This window comes from Alosa alosa, chromosome 8 (assembly GCF_017589495.1).
Source record: "Alosa alosa isolate M-15738 ecotype Scorff River chromosome 8, AALO_Geno_1.1, whole genome shotgun sequence".
Taxonomy (NCBI): Eukaryota; Metazoa; Chordata; class Actinopteri; order Clupeiformes; family Clupeidae; genus Alosa; species Alosa alosa.
Genome location: NC_063196.1, coordinates 3,614,360 through 3,639,642, shown reverse-complemented (window position 1 = coordinate 3,639,642; position 25,283 = coordinate 3,614,360). Strand labels below are relative to the sequence as shown.

At 42.2% G+C, this 25,283-nt stretch overlaps 1 protein-coding gene across 1 annotated transcript in view; it reads right to left on the bottom strand.

The window, feature by feature from the left end:
• The window catches only part of col12a1b (collagen, type XII, alpha 1b), a 75,002-nt gene that overhangs the window by 2,675 nt on the left and 47,044 nt on the right, over positions 1–25,283 (bottom strand). The window contains 34 exon segments of the mRNA XM_048250212.1: positions 570–647; positions 1,311–1,496; positions 1,811–1,877; positions 1,979–2,014; positions 2,571–2,622; positions 2,624–2,640; positions 2,810–2,863; positions 2,953–3,006; positions 4,349–4,402; positions 5,093–5,188; positions 5,435–5,488; positions 5,759–5,845; positions 7,427–7,504; positions 7,899–8,057; positions 13,214–13,323; positions 13,805–13,947; positions 14,975–15,113; positions 15,229–15,267; positions 15,347–15,511; positions 16,044–16,187; positions 16,394–16,517; positions 16,622–16,761; positions 17,372–17,446; positions 17,559–17,711; positions 18,886–19,002; positions 19,104–19,250; positions 19,433–19,552; positions 20,178–20,307; positions 20,705–20,847; positions 21,259–21,388; positions 22,820–22,962; positions 23,972–24,101; positions 24,720–24,859; positions 25,026–25,155. Of these exon segments, the coding sequence (XP_048106169.1) occupies positions 570–647; positions 1,311–1,496; positions 1,811–1,877; positions 1,979–2,014; positions 2,571–2,622; positions 2,624–2,640; positions 2,810–2,863; positions 2,953–3,006; positions 4,349–4,402; positions 5,093–5,188; positions 5,435–5,488; positions 5,759–5,845; positions 7,427–7,504; positions 7,899–8,057; positions 13,214–13,323; positions 13,805–13,947; positions 14,975–15,113; positions 15,229–15,267; positions 15,347–15,511; positions 16,044–16,187; positions 16,394–16,517; positions 16,622–16,761; positions 17,372–17,446; positions 17,559–17,711; positions 18,886–19,002; positions 19,104–19,250; positions 19,433–19,552; positions 20,178–20,307; positions 20,705–20,847; positions 21,259–21,388; positions 22,820–22,962; positions 23,972–24,101; positions 24,720–24,859; positions 25,026–25,155 (3,634 nt within the window).

Here is a 25,283-nt window from a genome sequence, read left to right as displayed (position 1 = left end):
TGCAGAATCTTTGATGCCAGGAGTTGCGAGCTTCACAGATGTGAGGGCTGACATCACTGCCAGCTGGCATGTAAACAGAAGAACGTATAAGATCACAGGTGCTACAGGTTGAAGGTTTTTCCTTCATATTTCATTTTTGACCCTTAACGATCTTAAAATGTCCAGCTACTTGACCTAGCTACTTTATCTCCTGTCAAGGTTGACTTGACAGAAATAAATTAGTATGAAGACCCTCTGGTCCCTGCTAAAACTGCTGGGACAGCTGTGATGGACTACTGTGTAGGCCTGGAGGAAGTGTAGTTAAGAAGTGTAGTCTAACTCTGTCAAAGGAACAGGTAACCTTTCCACCCTCATGTCCGGAGCAAGCATCGGAAGATGAGAGTCCATGGAAACATGGGGGGGGTAATCCATGTGATGGTAAACGAAGCTTAAATCCACTGAAGCGCTGAAGTTCTGCTTGTGGTCACGTGCTTCTGTTGATGCCTTACAGTATGTGGGACACAGCAATTTTGCATGGAGCCATGCAGGAGTATTTTGGCTTGAAGGATTGCTCTTGAATCTAAACTTACCAGGAGGTCCAGGTTGTCCCCTCTGCCCCCTTTGTCCAACTCCAGGATTGCCTCTGTCTCCCTTCTCTCCAGGTACTCCTGTTTAGGCAAACACCCAACCACACACACACACACACACAAAGGAAACAGAAGACTTAACCACTGGGACCCACATCAGCATGCACACATTGCAGAAAAACATGTTTCCAAAACCAGGGAAGATCGGAAGGATTGATATATGGAAAGACAAAGGACAATTGAAAGATTGCGTCAAAGCTTGCAACAGGATATTTTGGAAAGGATTTGATTCAAAACAGGTTGAATCAAAAGCGTTGTTAGTTGTTAGACAGACAAGCAAAACCACGGACATGGAATTTTAACTTGCTGCCTTAAGCAGTAACTACCATTGGGATGCAAAGAACCAATGTAACAAAATGGCTTGCCTTGCTTGGGGACTTTAACTGTGGTCAGCATGCATAAGACATCAAAAGTAGAGAAATAACCACTCAGCAGGCTTCAGGAGTTCATAGATCAAAGCATGCTCATCAAATCAAACAAGCAACAACACATGGGTGGTCTGTAACTCTCATAAAAATCTCATAAAGTAGCGATCAGTGCAACATGCCACTACAGCAATCATAATCAACCAAATTGCAAACTTGCCACCTCTGGTTTTCGCATGGATATATTTCCCCCAGACAACAGCACAGCTGGCATGCAGAGAAAGAAGAAAGAAGTAATGGCAATGAATTGGTCAAGCACCTCTTTCTCCCTGATTTCCAGGTAATCCAGGGTTTCCGGGGAAGCCGTTTCTGCCTATTCTTCCGGGCTCTCCGCGAGGGCCTTGAGGTCCGGCAGGTCCAGGTGGACCTGATGGTCCAGGATTGTTGCTACGGTAACCGCTGGGAATCTGCTGTTTTATGAGATCATCTACACGACTCATCTGACCTTGAAAGCAATGAGGCAAATAACGTTATTAGCACTACAAATAACACCCCAATCCAAGTGAAGGAACTTTAGAAAAGGATTCAGGCTTATTGAAGTAGTCGTATACTGCACACCTGCAATGAAAATAACACCAATCTATATATTCTTTTACACACTTTGTTTTTTACGTAATTGTCAAGATTAAGGTGATGGTTTCTTTTCTGTTCAAAATCAGTTTTTAAAAGAAGTAAAAAGTTTAAAAGAATAAAACTCATTGGTCCTCACAATTTACTGCAAGCATGTGTTTTTCATTACAAAATGAATGACATTCTTACTGTTCACTAGTGCTTCGCAGACTTGTCTGGCAATGGATCTCATCATGCCTTGGGAGGCAATATCACCCTACAAATGAAGAAAGTGAATCGTGTTAGTGTTGAGCACAAAGCAAGAAAGGTTCCTTCATTCACAGGCCATTTCTTGCGCAAATTGAAAACATCACTCACTCTGTCGCCCTTGTCTCCTTTCACCCCTGTGGCTCCCTGCAACACAACAAATATTAGTAACAGAACCGACAGACATCCGCACCATTAAATGAGTCTTTGTCCTCCAAAACACTAGCATTAGGCAACTTCAACTTCAGCCGCAAATCTAGCCTGAGGACGGCAGCTATGTAATAGTAAGTGTATCTCCAGTGTGCGGTTGCCACCATGTGATTATGTGGACACTTTTACCCCAGATGACCAGAAGGACAGTAATGCAAAGTCATGTAGTTAACATTATCCAACCAGGAAAATGACCTTGCATGCAATGGCAGTGTTGAGTAATAGTTTGGCATTTAAATTTACATGTATTAATTTGGCAGAAGCTTTTATCCAAAGCGACTTACAGCAGTGGTCACATTATTTCATTTCAACCAAGGAGGAACACACCATAACTGATGCAGCCAGTCTATCAGCGGAGGCCTGAGAGAAGCCTGACAACACACCTGCCATTTGTGGATAAAGCTGCCCACTCCTACTCCTACTAGACTGTACACTTCTGCTACTAGAGGCTGACTGAGCACAAACAAATACACGTGAAGCTGACTGTACTTACAGGACTACCATTTTCACCCTGCTTTCCAGTATTTCCCATGGGGCCTTGAACTCGGGGGCCCAGGAGGTCCCTAGAACAACACAAACGTTCAGTCCAACCCAAAAAAGAAAGCAGGGTACAACAGCAGAAACAAGCACAACCAGTAAATGCAATCACTAACTGGGGGCTGGCAAATGTATGCAAAGAAATATTAGTGTTTAGTGCCTAGTTTTGGTAACAAAATAACAATAACAACACACCATTGGTCCTGGTGGACCTCTAGGTCCGGCTGATCCTTCTTTGCCATTGGGTCCCTGTGTATAGAATGAGTAGGAGTAATGGTGAATTCACTCACATGTACAGTGCAATTATTTGTTTTATAGGGAATGGCAATATAACTCACTCTTGGTCCAGCTGGTCCAATTGGGCCAATACCACCAGCAGGTCCAGGTGGGCCCTGGGAAACAAAAGAGGGGAAAACGAGCCAATTTAGTACCAGTTTTCTAACGACTCCCATCAACACAGGTCACCAACCACAAACTCCATGGTCGTTTCACTGAGGACCCCCTGTACATGTCAAACAGTAAATCTCCTTTTCAGCCCTCATTTACTCCAAAAAAACTCACTCACTTCACGTTTTTATAGTCAGTCCTCTTGCAGCTTTGATGCTTTGGCATAAGATTTACTGGGAACATAATATATTCCAGATCCGTTTTATTGGCTTTTATAAACCTGGGCTGCTCACTCTGCAAGTCATTAAATGGATGTTGCTATGACATCTGCTCCAGAGTCGTCACCTGCAAGTACTACCCTTTATTTATTCGGATGTTGGCTTTACTACACTTCAAATATCAGAACATTTATTAATCCACACGTTGAGCCTGGCCATAAGTGACCTAATGTATAAATTGAGCAACAGCAATGTAAGCACTAAACTTTTGTTCAGAAGGTGTGTTTTAGAAATGCCAACAGTTGCGCTGCAACAGTTGTGAACTACTTGTACTGTGTAGTAATTGTTTGAACAAGTAGTTTGAGATGTAGAAATAAATATTTGTTCAAAAGGCTAAGCAAGCCTTTCGTCACTAAATTTAATCAAAAGTTTCTAAAGATTAAAGATTACAAAATTGAGCAGAATTAATATATAGACCGTATATAAAACACAACTCGCATGACATCATGGAACCCTTTAATCTGTGTACCCATGTTATTTTGGGATGTATATTGGGGATGCAGTAGTAACATAGTGATGTAAGTGCGCACTATCTGTGAACCCTGTAATTTGAGGTCACCACTGTATGATTACAACCATTCTTTTATTTACTCATTTATTTATTCAGCATTTATTTGAGGTCCAATTGAAGGTCTTGTAGATGACGCATGAGATGTGTGCCAAGCCTCTGAATCCTATACTGCAACATGAGTGCTCGCTTATCTGATCCTTTTCATTGTGTTTCAGGTCTCCATTTGCCTAAATATTGAGCAGCAAGCGAAAAACATCTGAGGAGATCAAAGAATTTGGTATGTTGCCATGTCATATGCATAATAATCCACATAGGGATCCACATATGCATTGCAGTGATTTGTTTTAGACTGGGCTAAGCAGAGACTGCAGCTCAGCAGAGATTAAATCTAATGTTATGATGTTGTGGGTTTCAGACTCCTTCTAAGTCCTGTTCGCCTGAAATATTACTCAAGTCTTGCCATATGGTTTAGATCCAGACCGGTAGCATCTAGTCTACTCAATGGATGATACCCAGTTTCCTGTTCAAAACCACAAACAACATTCCTGGCCAACTTACTTTCTGTCCAGGTAGTCCTGAATCACCAGCATCTCCTTTTGGTCCAGGACGGCCCTTAAGTAAAATAAACCAGAACAAACATTTTTGTTCCACATTCATCAACTGTCAGTGAAGAATTCAGCTGTTTTGGCATGGAGAATCAATATAGTCACTGGTTTTGAGTTGGAAGAGTAATGATATACCTATTTAATTGTTAAATTTCACTGTCTTTATACATGCATACGATTTCTACCATGTCAAAAGCATACTACATTGGTGTAGGCCTATGGACATGCAGCCGTAAACATTAACCCTCCTGGTGCAGAACCTTATGTCTTAAGACCAAACACAACCAACCAAAGCAGAAGAGAGATATTCTGAGTACTGTGTTTCTAAGGTGTTCTAAATTATTCTGCCACTTCTTGCATTCTCTGACAGAGCAGCTCGCCCACACTGTGTACTGTAAGCAGTTTCTTTTATGAGGAGGAAACTGCGGCAGATTTATGCAGACACATAAAGATTAGGTGGTCTAAGGGGCTCGAGATATCAAATGTACGTTCCCAGACATGGTGGAATGTAGGCTGCAAAGCTCACTGCCACAGTTGCCTCTACTTTCAGCAGAACAAACAACCAAGCTGAGGCCTGAGATTAAGGTGCTGAGAGGTAGAGGGAAATTTATGGGTAGCTACTGAAAGCTGGCGACACTCTAAGACAGTGACATGAAATGGGGAAGGTTCAGGAGAGAAAGGGGGCACACAAACTCACAGCTTCGCCAGGAATAGACATTCCGCTAGGTCCTTGTGGCCCGGGAAGACCCATAGGTCCGGTCTGACCCATTTCTCCAGGTGGTCCCATTGGACCCTATTGATACACCACAGGAGGAAGTATTTGATTTAAGATGGAAGTGTACAGCAAATCAGCAAAAGTAGGTTTTACATGGTTTAGCTCTCAGAAAAAAAAAGTATTTCTGGATAGCTGTACCACAGATGCTTTTTGAAGCTTTCATCGTAAACCAAGCATCTAATCTACAACCATAGCATGTCTGTGTATCTGAATAATACAATGAACTAAAAAGCAGAGGAATGGAATCAATATTGTGATACTAACCGCAGGACCAGTCTCTCCTCTCTCGCCCCTTGGACCTTTGCTTCCTGGGGCACCCTGCAAATAAGGAAGTACCGTCAATCTGAATGTTGTGACAGCAATGAACTGAAGATGACCTGCCCCCTACAGTAGCACAAACTTTCCAGCCCATTTGAGCATCGAGCCATGCTGCTGGTGGCTGGCAGTCATGACGTTTTCTACTCCATAGTTTTTCAACTGTCTCCTTGGGCACTGTCAGATTCATATCGGCCCCTGTGCACTTCCGTCTATAAATTTCAGGGGATGTTTTGGAAAAGCGGGAGATTACGTTTCTCATGATGATCTTACCACAGGCCCCTGTGGTCCCTGAACTCCTGTGCTCTCAGTGGTGCATGTGCAGGCGTTGGGGAGAGCTGGGCACTTGGACTCATCACGCTGAGACAGGAAGTAGAGAAGAGGGAGAAAAACAGTGGTTAGCTAAGATCTAAGGCATGTCATTTGCCTCAGAGACAGATAAGAGGAAGTGGGGTCCCTGGGCTCTTTAGTAATCCTACAGGGATCACTATTCCACATTAGAGGTCTACATGTATATATGCTATCCATTGATAGAATAGGTTAATTAATGTTTTTAATATATACATATACAGTATATAAACACAAAACATACTGAGGTGAATAAATGTACATGCAAATATCTCTGCAGATATACCACATCAAAAGAAGTCGTAAAAGCAATGTTTGCAGGACCAGATGTCTTGGAAATATCTCAGAATAAAAAAGCGGATAACATTAGACAGCAACACCAGCCATGATATTGATAGGTCCTTTAACAACCTTTTTCAGTTGTAACATGGGGTTAGACCATTGGGTTAACAGCCTCTCACAGCCAGGGCCAGTACAGTATGTTACAAGCACCATAAAATGTGCACAAAGATGTGTTGTTGCCAGCACCCTGACAGTCGCACTTTGTTTTTGGTGTTTGCTAACGTGTTTTGCTGTATGAGACAGAAGGGGTATATATCCACCTCTGGGTGCTTCTGGCTTTGGCAAACACTTGAATCCATCTGATGTTGAAGCTGGGTCTTTGTATTCTTTGTTTGTTTGTTAGGAATCCATCAATTCAAAATGCCTGTAAGCTAACACAGCTAGCACTCAAAAATGATGTTCTTGACCATGAGCTAAGGATGTCAGTCTCTCTGGAGTGATTTCACATTTATGCAACTCCATTTTATGACTTTGCGAATATCAGAAAACAACATACACTACAACAACTGCATTGTTTTTTTTGTTTTGATCAGGGCAGCTTTTCAGATTACATTATGTGCTTACATAATTGCAAGGGTTCTCCAATGTTTTCTCAGTTAGCCTTTTAAAATGATATCAGATAAGTAAACAGAATGTGCCTTTGGAACATTGGATGAATGGTTGCTGATAATGGCCAATGTATATATTGCATTAAAGATCAGTCATCGAGAACCCTTTTGCTATTTTTGTAAGCACATAATGAAATCTGAAAACTGCTGCCCTGATTAAAAAAAACAATCCAACTGATCTCAGCTGGTATTCTGTCTATAATGGAGTGGAATGAAAAACTAAGTGACCCCAAACTTTAGACCGGTAGTGTAACTTCCAATTCCACAATGACTGTGGTTGAAAACCAAAAGAAAACAAAACAAGGGCCCACAAAACATATACAACCAATTAATTAGCTATTGCTATTGTTCTGTATGCTGTATAGTGGTAGTCTGTAAAGAGATGTTTTTGACATGCATAGGTTATCTGTGTCACTTAAGATTTGTAGACCCACATACATCCAAAACATGAGTAAAAGAACACACAATGACACTATGATTCACACATCAACACATGCAGTAACACATATGTACATGCCACCCCCTACCCCAACACACACTCCAAACACAGAGGTGAATGCTAAATGGCTACAGGAAAGCAGAGGTGTCAGTGTCATACTGTTAACCCTCCCCACAGTTAAGGTGTCCGTCAGGAGGGTCTTACCATGGACGGAAGGTCACAACATCTGTCTCTGCTTGTCCAGGCAAGGCTGCAGATAATGTCAAACATCTGGAGCTGGAACTGTGCAACACAAATGAAAACAAATGTTACATATGTCAGTTATGTAGGCTTTGTATATCAAAATAGTAAACAGGCCAAAAAAGGACAAAGTACTGCATCTGATATGGCCAATTCACTGGCACATCCACACTTCTTCACAGCATTCCAACATCAAAAGATCTGTATGCCTTTTTTTCTGGCATTTTAATATTCATCCTTGGGTTTACCAACATTTAACCATCACATAAATTAGTATCAATAAAGTTTAGCAATGTAGCTAAACACAAATCATGATATTTATGTAGAATGTATGGTTGTGTTGAAGTGGTCAGCTTATTTTACCTGGTGTAGGTGCATCTATTAGATCAGATTTATTTGTCCCTGTTATTAAAGCATAGCCCCAAATAGAACTTACGGTTGCTGATTCTCCTTTCTGGCCAATGGATTTTGACATTTTGCCAAGCACTTGATAGCCATCCGCAGATGTGTTTCCAGCTTCCTTAATCTCTTTCTCAGCCACCTCCTGGCAGTCCACGTTCATTTTGACACTCTTGGAGGAGACCAAGAAGTGAATCTGGAAAGAGAGGAATTCGAGTAGTTATGCATGGTCTGATTCTGAAGCACAAACTTTAAAAAAAGAGCTGTGTGTCTGCTTCATATCCTGTTTTCTGCAAGTCATTAGGCTAAGTAGGTAGTTTCCCAAATGCCTACTAATACAATGACTTCTCATGCTAAAAACTCCCACGAAGAGACTGTTCTTGAAAAAAGATAAGAATATCCAAATGTGCATTAACCATATATGCCTGTGAAATAAATCTGAATTTGGGGAGGAGGGATGAGGACAACACAAGTCCTCAAATCCTCCTTAAAAGTGAATCTTCTCATCAGCAATAAGCTATTTCTCAAGCTAGAATTTCATGACAGACTGACCACATGTCATTAGTAAGTTAGTGCTGGCGGGGAGACTGTAGGAAAGCCCTGTGTCAGCTGTGTTCTTGAGTATCCTTCTGTACTTTCAAAGCACATCTCAACCACCATTTTGAAAGCATAGCTTCTGCTTTGATTTACATAAGTTGCTAGTAACGCTTTTTCCATACTTGTTAGCGGTGGGACTGCTATGTGGTGCATGAGTCACTTTTACTCCATGGAATCAGTGTACATACAGTATGATGGTATTTCCTAGTCGGCATGGTTACACCACATCTTGTGATGGTGATGTTCTGTGGTGTACCATAAGAGGTACTGTTTCTCACTGTCTCTTGTCCATTTGCTTTCAAAGCCACTTACTGTCAAGGGTTCAACAGCAACATAAGTATTACATTCTTCCACAGCAAGCTAATGCTACTGCACAAAGCTACTAGAGTAGTCTCAAAAACTTGGCAGATGCACACAACTCTGCGGTCAACATCCTTGGATCGTACTACTGTGTTTGAGCTGACCACTGGTAGAGGAAACTCAAACCTTTGGGAGTCTGGATTCACTACAAAACATGGCATGCTCCTTCCATGCTTACAGATATGCTCAGCTGTTTTTTTCACAAGTTGAAGTAAGGTGAGGGCAAGCTACACTGACAGGGTTCTGTTAACTTATTAATTCAGCATATATAACTGCTCAAGAGCCCATTCCCAGACTTACTTGTTTACCACTTTGAATGAACCCAGATCCAGCATGCAATAAATCATATGGCAACAATATCCTGCATGGAAAAAACTCCATTGATCCAATAAATCAAGCAACCAACAACCAAATCAAGGCAACAATAAATATCTTCTTACATGTTGTACTATACAGCGTTCATTCATTCCTTATCAATCTGCTTCCTATTCATTCCCTATGTTGTATACCTGCAAATTTGGAAACAGTCACCCATTTTTTGTCTCCGTCCAAAAATTTGTTTGGATTCTGTTGTGCACAGATGGTGAGCTCACAGATGTTAAGGGTTTTCCCTGACCACGTGCCAGAATTCGAGCCTCTGACATTGTCACTCCTGCATCTGACTCCTTAGATTCACTCAGAGTGTGCAGATACTGTTCACCGCAAGCGCCACCTCTGTCTCCAGGAACTGATTGTAAAGGCCATTCAGGAATTCAACTCTTATTCTCTTGATGTATCGTCAACTCAACCCAGTCTACTCACTACGCCCCCATAGGCTGGGAATTTGTTAGCCTTTAATAGCAGCTCCTTAAGAAACCCTATGTAGAGGGCATCTAAGGACAGTTACTGCCTTACCATCTCAGATAGATCTCTCTGAGAATGACAGGATCCTATTTTACTATTATTTCAGCATCAAAATCCACAAGAGGGTCTAAGTTATTAGAACAAAATTCCACCACGTCTGCACTGAGGGGGATGAGTGGCTGAGCTGTCTCATCATAACCAAGACAAGTGAAAAGCCTTGGGAGATTTTTCCGACTGCAGCCAAGCACACATACTCACTAAATCAGAGGCTTCTGCTCTTTCCCCAGAGCAACCTCAGTCAATCCAATGCACACCACACACACTGTGTGTCAGAAAATAAAAGTGAAAGTAAAAAAAAAACTTCCAACACATCCATCAAATTAGGGAGTAAGCATTAACATTTTCTGCTTGATAGTCTAATTCATGTTTTTTTATTCAGACCAAACTGGCAGGAGCGAGTGGTTTCCGTAAAATCCTGTGAATAATAATAATAACTAGATGTACCGCAGAGTGGTACAAAATATGACCTCCGCCCAGTCCATTTTTTCCACAAAAATAAATCACGCTGAAAGGCATATATGATTCTAACTGTCTCACTAAATTGCATTATCATCCACACTCCATTCTCACTGGTATCTGTTAGACAACAAGTACCAGTACATGATTAGTTCATAGATTTTACATGTGAAATCAATTTTATACAACGCCACCCCCTTCTTGCCTGTTCATAATTCTGAGAAATTCTTGAAAAAAGGTCTGTGTGAGTATGTGTCATACGTAGGATTGCTGTGAATGTATGTGTGTGCGTGTGTATCTGTTTATGCACATGTGTGCATATGGAATGGGTTTACATGACCCCTGGAGGCAAACATACGCAAAAAATTGGTCATCCTAGGCCCTACAGTTTCCAAGATATTCACAGAAAACTGTGTCTGCCCTACCCTCCTTTCGGGGGTCCAGTCCAGCGGGGGGGGGGCTACAGATCAAAACGAAAAACGATGGTTCCATGCTATCCATGTGGGGTTACATGCCCACCAAGTTTCGTGTACCCCGGTCTTTCAGTGTCCACGGTCACTAAATGTACACATAAATAATTTTATTGTAAGGCCCCCCATGAACGAAAGTCCACGAAACTTGGCATGCATTCGGAGGGTGTCATAATGATCCTACACTTTCAATTTCGTGCAGTTTTGACCATGTCAGCCAGAGATATTGTGATGAAAACACCTAATGTTTTGCTTTTTAATTTTTAACTAGGTGGCACTATACATGAAATAAGTGGTAATGGGATAGGTTGACATGCCCCCTTAAGACCAACATACATAAAAAAGGTGGACCTCCTAGGCCCTACGGTTCTCGAGATATTCACAGAAAACTGTCTCCGGCCACCTACAGGCCAGTTGGTGTATAGTAACATAAATTAATTTATTGTGTGGCCCCCCATGAACGGAATTCCACGAAACTTGGCGTGCATTCAGAGGGTGCCATAATGATCATACACTTCCAATTTCGTGTAGTTTTGACTATGTTAGGTCACAGATACCTGCGATTACAACACCTCATTTTTACTTTTTTGTGTTTAACTAGGTGGCGCTATACATGAAATGAGTGGTTATGGAATGGGTTGACATGGCCCTTTGAGATCAACATACAAAAAACAATGGTCCTCCTAAACCCTACGGTTCTCGAGATATTCACAGAAAACTGTGTCTGCCCTACTCTCCTTTCGGGGGGTCCAGTCCAGCGGGGGGGCTACAGATCAAAACGAAAAAAGGTGGTTCCATGCTATCCATGTGGGGTTACATGTCCACCAAGTTTCGTGTACCCCCTCAAGTTTCGTGTACCCCGTGTCCTGGGAATCCTTGACGGAAATTTGGACATGCGGAAAAAAAAAAAAATAAAAATAAAAAATCTGATTAAACCTATATAACCGCAGCTTCGCTGCGCGGCGATCATAATAAATTTAGATCTAAGAAAAATGTAAATGCATCTTTACTGGCCCTCACTTTTTGAGAATTCTTCACTATAACAGAGCTTTCAGTAGAGAAAGCTGTTAACACTGCATGCACCCCGTGTAGCACTTGGGTCCTGTTCTGGAGGTGACATGGCTGAGTGGTGGTGCTTGGCCAGGAGACGTTTCAGGGGGGAAGGGAGCATCCGGTCTCCTGAGTAGGGTAAGCCTGGCTGTGACAGCCCTGTTCAGAGCCGGGAGCTGAGCTGGGTCGATACAGCGTATACACAAACGCTGGGAGGTAAACCACAAAAAATGATCTACCGCACCCCTTGAGCTAACCGCAAGTATTCCCCCTGTGGTCAACTACCACAAGCAGCAGACGCAAGCCAGGGGGATGACACACAGTGACAAAGCCAATAGAGAGGGAGAGAGAGAGAGAGAGAGAGAGAGAGAGAGAGAGAGAGAGAGAGAGAGAGAGAGAGAGAGAATGAGTAAGAAGGTAAGTGACTGGGGGAAGTGAGAAAGGGAGTGAAAGAAAGCAAAAAAAGGATAACTCCCCCCTGCCTGGCATTCTTCTGCCTCTCTGATGTAATTGTTTAATAGCTAAAGCAGTGACCCAACATTTTCCAGCCTTCTGCGCCAGCAGCAACTGCAGCTCCTTTTAATGGCCTATCCTAAAAGGACTTATGGATTCTTGTGAAAGAGTGCGATAAAAGACATACACACAGCCTCATGTAAATGATTGTGTCCCATAGCCTTGTTCTGTCCTGTCTCCTATTGTTGTTGTTTTTTTTGTATTTTTTACTGTTGCCCACTTCCATCCTCACCTTGATTAGATGATAGGGCCTTTTAGCACACCTCATAAAGATTCTCAGTATGGCTTCTATTATATTTGCTCTTTTTGGCAGTGACTTACGAAAACCTCGTTTGGTTGCAAAACATTCTCAAAGAGCGTAGACTCTGGAGTCCAGCCCTGTACTTGAGCGAGTCTAGCCCGGGTCTGGCCCGAGTCTGCACTGGATCAGAGTGCACATTTTCCTTTCTCTATCTAAATTGTTCAATTTGGTTAAGGGACATTAAATTACAGATGATATTTTGAAAATGTAAACTGTCTGTCAGTGGATGATTGCTGTTCACAATTGAACAATGTTTTGTTGGTGTCCATATGTGTGTACACACATGCTATTCCAGATGAACTGAACTCCAAGCAATTATACAACTATTAGTGCAACTCCTCTTTCAACTCCTGTCCTAAACAAACAACAGACTCATAAACGTCCTTATTATAATGTATATTAATATTAATATTAATGGGATATCACAAATTGATCTATAATACACTTTAAACAAACACACCCTTTACTAAACTTCTAAGACCAAATAGTCTCCATAGGCCACCTGTTACATAACATAGCTGCTCATTCCAAAAACTGCATTAGAGGCAGAAACTCTCCTGTAACAACTCAATATTTGGTATGTCAAGTATTCTGAGTATCACCATACCACCCTTTGTTCGCTAGATCCCAGGCTTTATATACAATCCATCCAGCTTATGTGAATTTGGAAAATGGAAGACAAAAAAATCCAAAGCTGTTTACCTTATGGAAGCTACCATGGAAGATTCTCTTCACTTGATCATTATCGAATGTAGCCCTTTGGATCTCCCCACGGGTGTCCTTGTTATAAAATGATATTGTTTGGCTGGAAGCTAGATGGAGAAGGAGTGTGGGAGAGCGAGAGATGGGAGAGAAAGGGGAAACAGTTTTTGTTGTTGTTTTTCAGACAGCACGCCAAACAACTGATTAGGCACAGTGTCACGCAAAAATCTACGAAACTAGAAACAGAACCAACAGATTCCACCAGCAAGCAATTATGAGTGTGGTAAACAGACAGAGATGTGTGAAACCTGCATCTCTCCACAACACTACCACATTCAAAGCTGTTTGTGAGTAGGACCTGGCTGAGTCGTGGATGGAGAATATGCATACCCACATTTAACTACCACAAAACACCAGAGATTGCCCCGAGGGATTGGACCCGTTCAAGAGTTCTTTCTGAAGAGAGCTCCCAAACAAAAAAGAGAAAATCTCATAAAACCACAGCTGCTGGACAGTTGCTCACTTTTCTTTTCTATTCTTCTACTGTCTTGCCATTCCCAGAAAATGGTGAGGATGTGACGGCAGACTTACGATCAATCGTGACTCCAGTTTCAGGCTTGTCGTTCTTGTCCGACACTTGCCAAATGTCGAAAGCCTCTTTGGGGGAGTCGGGAAGGAGTCGGAACATTAGGATGATTGTGTATCCTGGTGGGAGGCCATCAGGATGGATGTCTCTGTGAAGGAATTTCAGCATAAATGTCAGCTCAATAAGGTATAACACACATCAGGGTAAACTGACAACATTTTTGGTCATGTATATAGCAGCATGGTATGTTATAAACATTAGGGTCTGGTGTCTTAATGGTCACCTCACAAAGTCCATCCTTGTATAAAACCTTAAGAAATAATTTCTGAGGATATCTGATATGCTGACCTGCCTTGTAAAATGGCTCTCTAACTACAAAAGGCAGACCCAGGAAGGCTTTGAACCACATGGTTGTTGACGGGGGTCCTCATTTGCAAAGGCAAGTAGAAGTGAAGTAGATCTGTGCCCCAAGGCTAGCTATATATTTTTACAAACATGACCTGTTAGCTTAGCCAATCACTCTTGAGTTATCAGAGTGTTGTAAATCCATTGACCTAGTTTAGATGGCAGTGAGCTTTCACTGTCTGTCTGGGCAAGACAGATCATGTCCGCTACACCAGCCAGCCAGAAGGAGACTCAGCCTTTCCCAGGAAAGTCAGAGCGATCAATCCAAAGTCATTGCATGAGATCATGCTCGAGCCATTCACATACATGCACACACACCGTATACAATTAAATTCGGCTGCCAGGCGTAACAGTTTCCAAGAGAGACATTTCCTGCTGTTTCCACCATTGTGGTGCTCCAAGGGTAATCAGTCAATGAAAGTCTCATGCAAAGTGAAACAGACGTCATTAATCATTAAGCACCAATAAGAGGGTAATTACTCCACGGAGCATTGTTTAGGCACATATCTATCACAGCGAAATTGACCCAAACAGTGAAATGCTTTGGTTGCTCCTAAAAGAGGATTAGCTCACTTTCAGATTACATAAAACCTCTTGGAGTTCACCTTGGACAGCAATTTGATCTACAGGCTGCAAAGTCTTGATAAGTGCTCTCTAGTTTACCTTCAAAACAGTCATTTTACTGACACAAGCAGGCATTTATGAAACTAGTTTGAATGCCACCAGTTTCACAAGCCAAAAAGAAAAGACTGAATGAGCCCAAAACTTACGAAGATGGCTGAGTTAGGTAAGCATTCTTGTGGAGTCTGTAGGCAGTGTAACTGTTGAAGGAGCCTGATTCCATGGAGACACCATTGATGGAACCATACGTCCTGTCAGTTATGTTGAAGGCCTCAAGCATTCTGAAGCCTAAAATAAAACAAACGGAAATATATGATTAAGAAAAACACCTGAGAGCACGGGATCACTCATCTTTCCATGTGAATTTGTTTGTGGACAAAAAAAGATGATTAAGGGACAGCACCTGGTGATGTGAACCCATTCAGGAAGATCAAAGGACAAGCTGTAGGTAAAAAAAAAATATATCAGTATATTGATTTTGACCTGGACATAAAGATGTCATACAGGGAATAAAATCTTACACGATGTGGCTGTTTCACAAATGAAGGTCACAAGATTGTCATGGATTGTTGCAAAAGCATCAAAGTCATCCACAATGAAGACATGTCGTTCACTGGGCTTGCTGCCAATATTCTGAAGTTCCACAAAGTCCACGTCTGCAACTCCGACGACAAACACACTGTACCCTGATGGGAAAGGAGACAACATTAAGTATATAAGTAAGTATATAAGTATATATACACTTTTGATCCCATGAGGGAAATTTGGTCTCTGCATTTATCCCAATCAGTGAATTAGTGAAACACAAACAGCACACAGTGAACACACAGTGAGGTGAAGCACACACTAATCCCGGCGCAGTGAGCTGCCTGCATCAACAGCGGCGCTCGGGGAGCAGTGAGGGGTTAGGTCCCTTGCTCAAGGGCACTTCAGCCGTGCCTACTGGTCAGGGTTCGAACCGGCAACCAGCTACAGGTCCGAAGTGCTAACCAGTAGGCCACGGCTGCCCGTAACATTATGACACAGTCAGCTAGAGGTCATTCCTGACATGTTAACACCAAAATCTTGATAAAAAAAACTGCAGTTTGCTCTGATACTAATTTTTCACTGAAGCCGTCATTTTGATACAAAAAGGCATTATACTGTATGTCTCACACTAAAGAGAATATCTCCAACTATCAGACAACTAACACAACAATTGAGCTTTATTTATCTTACCAGAATGCTGTAGTTTGGCTGCATTCTTTGTTACTTCATCTTGGGAGCGTCCATCTGTGACTGCTACTACCACTTTAGGAACATTTCTTCTCATTCCATTATCTGAAGTGAAGACTTTCTCATGCACATGTTTCAGAGCAACTCCTGCGAAACAAGCAAAAACACAAATTCCTCTGATTGAAAGGTCATTTTCAGAAAGTTCATCCAACAAACTTCCACTCTACGTCATGATGTCTTGTCATCTGAGTTTTGCAACATATGGGTTAGTTTTCTGATCTTATCCACAGGGAGGTGTGACTGGAAATCATGAGACTTCGATCAATGAATATTTGGATGACAGTGAAGGTTACCTGTTTTAGTGTTTCCTCCCTTGTATTTAATAAGCTGGAGCGCAGCCAGAGCCATGCCCTTGTCGCTGTAAGTGTTCAGCCTGAACTCGTTCTGGGCGTCATCACTGTACTGTACAACTGACACCTGTAACCATGGAAACATGTAGAGAAGTTCAGAGAATCAGTTTTCTCAGTCAAAACTGAACTGTCTTGATGGAAGCAGCAATATGATTTTACTGGGACACATACCTGCATTCCTGATGGGCCGATGACATCAAAAGCTCCAATCATGTTGAAGACGAACTTCACCACCTTGTTAAAGCTCTCCTCTCCGATACTCCACGAACCATCAATAAGGAAGACTACATCAGCTTTGGCACCTTTGCAAACTGGTAGAAAAAAAAAAAATTAAGTGTGGCATAATCTGGCACGGTTTATTCCTTGAAACAAGCGTGAGGACAAACACAACGTTTGATCTGAATTAGTCCGCTTCTTGACAAACAACAAAAAGGTCGTTGAAATCTCACAAACAAACTGACATGCTGAACCTATGCATACCAATTACTGGTTTAATTGATCACATTTTCAATAAAAAAGCGAGTCACATTTGGTGACCAGAAGGTCTGAAAATAAACTGCCTTTAATGACTTATTTTCTTCCCGTCTGTATCACTTGAGTTGGTGGAAATGCAAGATAATGTCTACCTCATGTGAGCGGCACACCAAGTGAACATGACCAATGACCATATGTAACATGTTTTTATCCTGACTCATTAGAATGATCTGTTTGTTTTTTCAAACAAAAGCATGCCCTGAGACAAAAGCATATGGAGTGTTAACCAGAAGTGAAGTATATCATTAAATGTGCAGAGGCTAATGCCAAGTTAACACCTCTCTGGTGGTGTTCAAGATCAGATCAATTACTCATAATCTAACTATGTACTATAGGTTAAACAGTTTTCCTGATTAATGTCTCGGACTTGGATATGTTTGAGCTTACCTGCCCAGCCAGGTGGAATCGTGGGGGGAGGGGGAGGAGTAGGTGGCAATGTTGGAACAGGTGTTGGCTTGACCACTGTAAGACAAACAAACAAATAAATAAATACAGGTACAGGTAAATAAATACAGGTTTAGCTCTGGCTCACCAAACGATTCTAGCATATTGTGAGAAGATATAACCCACTCACATGTGCGTTCTTTCACACTGACTCCAGGGCCCTCCAGGTTGGGGGTTTGGACAAACACAGTAGCGCCATACAGGGAGTCTGGAGACAGGCCATCAAAGCAGTACTGACTTTGAGCAGCTGTGATGGTGATTTCCTGCTGACCCTTGGCTGCGGCTGAAAAAAAAAAAACACAATAAATGTTACATTCTTGTTTGCTCTGACGATGCTACAAGTAAACTTCTCACAATGTTCATCTAATGTTTTAAATTATTAAAGTATTAAGATTTAAAGGAGACAAAAAAACAACTGTTTAACTAGTCCAATTGAAAGGCTTTGATGGTACAGTGTGCCTACTGTATGTCATCTTAAACTAAGACCAACTTATTTAAAGCTCAACTAAACATGTAGTTATCAACCCAAATACTAATAGATTTCATAAAATGCTACATGTAATCCCGATGTTCACAGCTGATATGCTACTTGTGATATTTTAGGAACAGGTTCAGCAGACTAAAATCTAACTAAATAGACCAAAATATCCATCTTGTCAGTATGGTGGTACTGAGAACATGAGTGCAGTACAGTACATAAAACAGTTAAGTAAATCATACTTAAATCCTTGCCAAAGCATATTTTCTATATGCAATAAACGTAGCCACACTACCAATCTGAGTCAGTTGGCTGATTTTCACCCAATGGTGAAGTCTTCACTAAACATGCAGATCTTTCTCCTCCTGAGAACATGATTAAGCTAGCAGCTGCATTCCCACTAAACTATACAAAAAGCTCTTAATTTGGTAAACTGTCACTGCCTGAAGTGTAATCACTACCATGTTCTCAGCACTTAAAAGATGGTGCTTCCTGTTTTTAAGAGTTGCAACTAAAATTTATGTGCCGATATGAAACAGATGGGTTCAAAGCCAGACGCTAATTACAAAGTTCTAATCCCCTTGGTTAATTAAAAACTTGGTGGTCGGATGTATTCAAAATGTTACACATCCGTCTCTGAGGTATAAACACAAACTCAGCTTAAAACAAACAACGCTTTAACAAAGTTAGACGGAGCAACCAATACAATGGCATTCCAATGGACTGAGATGTAGCAGGATTACTTGAGGTAGTTGGCAATGCACCACACAGACCACAACACTCATGAAACTGTTGCTTATAGATTTGTTTCGTTTTGGGATAACAAACAGAAAGTTATTGACTGTGTTTGCCATTCTATTCCACTCTGCCTAAGGAAGGTCTATGACCAAAAAAACCTATTTCACAGATCTGAGTGTGCAGATTTTTCATTTGTACTGGCATTCTATTTTTGAAATACAGATGTGTCTGTCAGACTTACGATCAAGAGGGTTCAACTTTATCCTGTAAGACGTTGCAGCACGATGTGGCGTCCATTTAATGCAGAATTTATCATAACCAACGTTGTAGGTCTCAAGATTGGTGACATTCAAGTACACTGCAACAAAAAAAAGAGAAAATAGCAGATATGTACATCAATTTGCCTTTTTTTATTCTAGAACCCAAGAGATCCGTGCTGAAGGCTCTAGACACACTTACATGTGGTTCCTTGTCCAATGAGAGCCCCGCTCACGCCAGCGTCATACTGAGCATAGACTTTTACATCATAGGTCGTGCCAGGGAGCAGGTTCCGCAAGGTGTAGGAAGTGACATCACCAACAAAGACCTCCAATGAGTCATCTTTACCTGAATATGCAAAAGAAATGTTTTCATTAACATTGAACATTACACAGACCATTTTATTTCCTCGCCATCTCACTTATCAGCAGTAGAAAAAAAAAGTAAATAGTAGGATTCATGTCACAACACTCACAGAAAACAATACTAAACCAACCTATTTCACAGGAAACTAATGTCAGAAAGCTCACCTGCAGGCTGGTAGACTAGTTTGTAGCCCAGTACAGGAGCAGCCACAGGGTCCCACGCCACACGGAATCGGGTATACCATTCATCCGAGACGCGGAGGTTACGAGGATCCAGGAGACCAACTGTGAGAGGGGGACGACAAGAAGGCAACAACACTGGATTAGTCATGCTGCTTAGTCCAGAAAAACACACAAGAGCGCGCCATGTCCTGTCTCGAGAAACTGACCCAAGAACTCCTCATCACCAGCCCTGGGAAAGGCTGCCTCATCGTGGGCCTAAGAATGGCTGCTTCTCCTCTCCTGTGTTTACAGGGCTATTATGGGTAATACGGGTGTTTAGATTGGGGTTTTATTTTCTCCTGGTCTTGCTGAGGTAGCTGGGTCGTGGGCAGCTGCAACATAATGTTTTTCCGCCGCCTTCGCCCGAATCCCTGCTCTTGTTCTCAGTACCTCATACAGGCTGCCCTGGCACAGGACCGTCTCGGTCGAAGCCAAGATATAAGGTTTCTATTGTTTGTGTAACTCAGAGTAATGCAGGCCAGTAACTGAGGCATACCAGCTGAACTACTGTGGATTCCTGGTGCCTTTAAACCCTACATGGCCAAAGCATGCCAGTGCCTCTTTATATATTTGAAGAGATCGTTCCTACTACAGAGGCAATCTTCTTAATCTACCTGAAAGAACATGATGCCTGTCAGCCATACAAATCAAGCAAAAGGTTAGCCAAGTTCTCCAGATGTGTTCGCACCTGTGCGTCCAGTCCCAACAAGAGAACCGCCAGGGCCATCTCCATAAATGGCCTCCACTGTGATGTTGTAAGGGGTGTCGGGGTGGAGGTTCTGCAGGATGACATTGTTTCTGTTTCCAGGGACAACAGCCTGTGAGAGACAAAGGACAGATATTGCTTTGTTTAATTCAAGCTCAGTATTCCTATAAGGACATGCTCTCCTCTGATTTTACTGCCTATGACAAAGATCCCTTTTTTTCAAGGAAAAAGCACAATCAAGAATGAGGAAACCATTATGGAGCGTTCCCTGTCTCATTAGAGCTAGGAAGATTTGGACAAATGACTTTTTTTATTTCAGTGGATGACCCCAGCGCAGCTGCTCTCGTTCCTGATTTTATCCATTTACGCCTATTAGCTAGCTTTCCCAGGAATCGGAATCGGTGCCCGACCTTTCAGAAAATGAGGACCGTAAGTTCTTCTTAATGACCTCACATGCATAAGTAAATGAACCCTCATCTGTGTGTTGTTTTAATTAAAATGATACTCACAAACTCGGTGATGGGGTCTCCCGTGAGAGGTGCATAGGAGATCTTGTACTGCATGACTGGTCCCTCAGCATGATCCCAGCCGATGCTCAGGGTGCTGGTGGTTGCGTCAAACACTCGCAGATTCCTGGGCCCACCACGAGGCACTAGAAATGTCAAATCATATAGACATCATATTTATTACAAATGATCAAAAAATCTACAACACATCCAATAAAGTCAATACATAATCAAGATATGTGTATTACACATGTATAACATGTCTATAACATATCTTACAATAAAAACATGTTAAACTACAGAGGCCCATATATCTTTGACATATATACGACAGTGATTACTATTACTTGATTTGGTGGCTACACGTGAACTTAATATGGTGTCATCAAAACAGTTCTTGTTTGCAGTTCATCAGTTCTGGGATGGTTTATCAGGACCAGCCAAGAGTAATTACGAAGTTGCGTTGGGCCTGGTGTGTGAGTGGGTTTTTCTACTAGCTGTATATATTGCAGCGACTGCTTACAACTCATTTATACATTAACGACAAGTGAACCCACATGTTTTGCCATTATCCTGGGCAGAAGGTCCATCTCCATCAGCATAGACAGGAATAACTGTCACAGAGTACTGGGTGTCTGGAACAAGCTGATCCAAGAAGGCATTTTGGGTACTTCCGGGAACCAGGACCTGAGTAGATAAGGACCACAAACTCATGTCATCTGTCATCTTAGAAGTCAGATAAGACAGTCTCTCTGCTGCTAACACTTAGCCCCTTCTGCCATTACTAATCTGGCACTGCTAATGTATATAATGACCTCACTGTTAATCCCCTGTTTATGTGATCTGAGTGAGATAACATTTTCAAATAGACATGTCATACAAACAAAGCTCTCAGAGGTTAAATGCTAAATAAACAGTATAATTTTGTGAGAGTAACTGCTTTGGAAGTTTGCAAACGGCTGTCAACTCTGGATTATATTGGGGAGGGACTGAACGGAGCGAAAGACTGGATCGAACATGCCTCTTTTGAGTTTTATGAGTGGGGTGGGCCCTGTTCTCTCTGTGTCAATACAGACCCTCACCACTGGGCTATTGCAGCTATTGTATACATTACAGGCTGTCCCAGAAAAGTCTGAGGCTGATGCAGGTGCTCTCAATGTCATTGGCTTTCCCCAGCCTTAGGATAATGTTAGACCGTGTGAGGGAGATAAAAGGGCCACAGTTTTGACGGGCCTGCTGGTGTGAACAGCAGAGTACCCACATGTGTGCACCAACTGGAGACATCCAGTAACTCACACACTCACCCATCTTCCCCCATAGATGTGCTACAAATAGATGGCGTGGCTGGCAAACAATTTGGAAAAAGAAAGAGAGGAGGGGAAAGGGAGGTCCCCTGCCGTGAAAATCCTTTCTTTTCTCTTTTCTTTTTTCATCCCCCACATTTTATCTAAGCCTTACAGCTGCACTAAAGAGAAATGTCATCATTAAAACAGGCTCATTATCCATCCGATCTCGCACACCAAAACTTCAAACACGTTTTCATAGATGACATTCACAGATGGTGCAAGAGTTGTATTTTCCAACGTTTTGCAATACTGTAAAATGCTGGTTGTATGGCAATTAGTTCCATCTTTTATCATGCAATCCAAGACATGCACATTCATGCATAGAACTGGCCCAAGAGCGAAAGGAACAAGATTTCGGCATAACTGAAAATCAACCTCATTGTTATTGAACGTCGGCAAGTCTATTAAACTACTATTGTTTCAGTGCATTAGAAAAGAGGGGGTACATCTGCAGCCAAGCTAACTCTTTATGACAGAATGAGACACTAGCCTTCTTGTTTTCTCCAAAAGGGAAGAAAACTAGCTGTGAATAGATTGCATTTCCACTGGCTGTTTTCCAACTCTCCATTTCAACCACAAGTCTATCCAGGAAAGGGGCCTGAGAGTATCCATGAGAAGCCAGCACCCGAGGTGCTCTTTCTAGACTGTGAAAGTGAATATTCCACCAAAACAACCCCCTCTCCTCTCCAATTTCAAAATTAGTGGCAATTCGTTCCAGTGGTCAGACAGTTTTTTTTTTTTTTGTTTGTTTGTTTAAACACCAGATACTTACAAACTCAGATGGCCTGACTCCATTGACGGGCTGGTAGACAACACGGTACTGCTGCACCCGTCCTGAGGCAGGCTCCCATCGCACATTCAGGCTGTTAGGGGTTGGGTTGTAGACCTTCATATTCCTGGGAGCAGTGCGGGGCACTGTGGGGGAGGGGGGGAGAGAGAATTTCATCTCAGCCAAAAACCTTTTTGGGAGGAGGAAGACAGAACTGTGTGATGGAAAAACCTTCACTGTGGGAAACCTATAGAAAATAAACGTCAAGATCCGATAGCGTTACTCAATTTCAAGCAAGAGGAAATTCCATGAAGTCAGGAGACAAATGCAGACCTAAGCAGGCACCAAGAGCGAAGCCTTTTTATGGTACACATGCTGAGAACATAGAGAGAGAGTGGGGAGCACAATTTTGGTAAAACGGTTCTGCTAAAACCACTTTCTCTAAAACTGAAGCAGATGTCAGTAAAGTGCATTTAGTTCTTTACTGCACAATAGTTAGATCTCCTCAGCGATGGATTGTATTAGGGCATACCCAAAACGTATTGCAATGCCTATTGTCCATTTATATTTGATTCACTGCCTTATCTACTACACTGATGTATTGTTCCTGAAATGACAAAGCTGCCATTAAGAGTTGTAACCAAAAATAAGTCTTCTATATCTAGTGTATCATGACATGATTATGTAGTCAGGCGTACATGTGAGATCTGGTAGTCATTTATACTCATTTAACACAATGTATGAATCTTCCAATGCAAACTACTCAACAGAGTATTGCAGACTATCAGGGAATCATTAGACACCATAAGGCCAGTAATTCGGACATGCTCCACTGCAGTCTGTGGTTTCCAATTAGTTTCCCTGGAGAAGATTTTGCTGAATTAGCATGGCACGCACAAACGGCACTGACGTTTAGAACATGATTTAACCACAGAGCACCCCCATAACCACTAGACAAGCTCCACTAGTTTCCATATTGGGATATTTGGCAGAAAATCACATCTCATCTGAGTCATTAGTTTTGTTTTTTCCAAGAGTAGGATGTTCTTGACATCTTAACTTGGTGTGAGACATTAACACTGTGTGACAAGGCTTAGACATGTCCTAGAAATTCACCAAAACACAGGCCTGCAGCTAATAAGTGGCGTGACTTACATGTCTTTCCAATTTCCGACATACGCAGGCCTTCACCCTCTGGATAGACAGGGGCCACAGTGACAGTGTAGACTGTGTCAGACAGAAGATTCCTCAGGATGGTCGTGGTTGTGCCTCCAGATACTTGTTCCTGTTCAAAGAAAAGTACATCATGTTGACAACACAGTTTCATTGAAACACTGTTTAAGGACTAAACTCTGCCCTTCTCAATCCTACTGCATTTTAATGATATTGTGTTTCTAGAGATATGGGATGAATTCTGAACTGAAGTTTTCATTCATTCATACAGCTCAACATTTTGTTTCCTGTTCGTAAAAAAAGTGCCAGTCGGCACAATTCAAATTCTGGCTTGGATTTTCACTCTCTGAAACTAGACTAGACTATTGCAGAGATTCTACATACAGTACTTGAGATCTGGGAAAATTTTCTGGGAGTTTTATCTGCAATGGGCTGCACCTTCCCTTTTTAAACCAAGCAGCAACACACTTGATTCAGTATATACTCTTTTGATCCTGTGAGGGAAATTTCTTCAAATTGATTCAATTCATTTAATCCCCTGTCCTTAGATTCTCTAACTGGACTAAACCTCAGGTGGACTGACTTCGAGGCACGTCAGGCATGTTCACACATAGTCGGAATGAAAGCCTGCAGCCACTCTGCACATGAGGTCACTGAGGTGATTGACCTCTGCTCTAACTTAACCCCAACTCCTAAACAATCTAATTGTTCTCCCGCAGCGGAGGCTCACCATATCCTCAGCTCCGCCAGATGCAGGCACATAGAAGAGTCTGTACTGCCTGACGTTGCCCTCGGCCGGTTCCCAGCGCACCTTCAGGGAGCTGGTGGTGGGATCTGTGACCTGTAGGTTCTTCACCCCGCCCAAAGGCTCTGAGGGTGGAGAAAGGTCAGGGCAAGGAAGGAGAGGGGAGGAGAGAAGTGTGTGTTTTTTAAGACACATTTGCATCATGCCAAAACAAAATCTTATAGCAGAGACTTCAAAATAGAAGTGGGGACGGATTTTTAAAAAGTTTCTCCTGTCTCCATGTGGACTCACTCGTCTTTCCATTCTCTGACTGGCGTTTTCCCTCCACATCAGCATAAACAGGCACCACAGTGACCTTGTATTCAGTGTCTGGCTGCAGGTTCCTCAGCATTGTATTGGTTGACACTCCCGATACCTGAGCCTGAGGAAAAACATCAGGAGCAAGATGGTGACTGTTTGGTCTGTGTACTACTAAAGCACTGAGATAAACTCCATGCATGGCTCAGAAGATCATCTGGCAGAGAATCCCATTGACAAATGGGAGAAAAG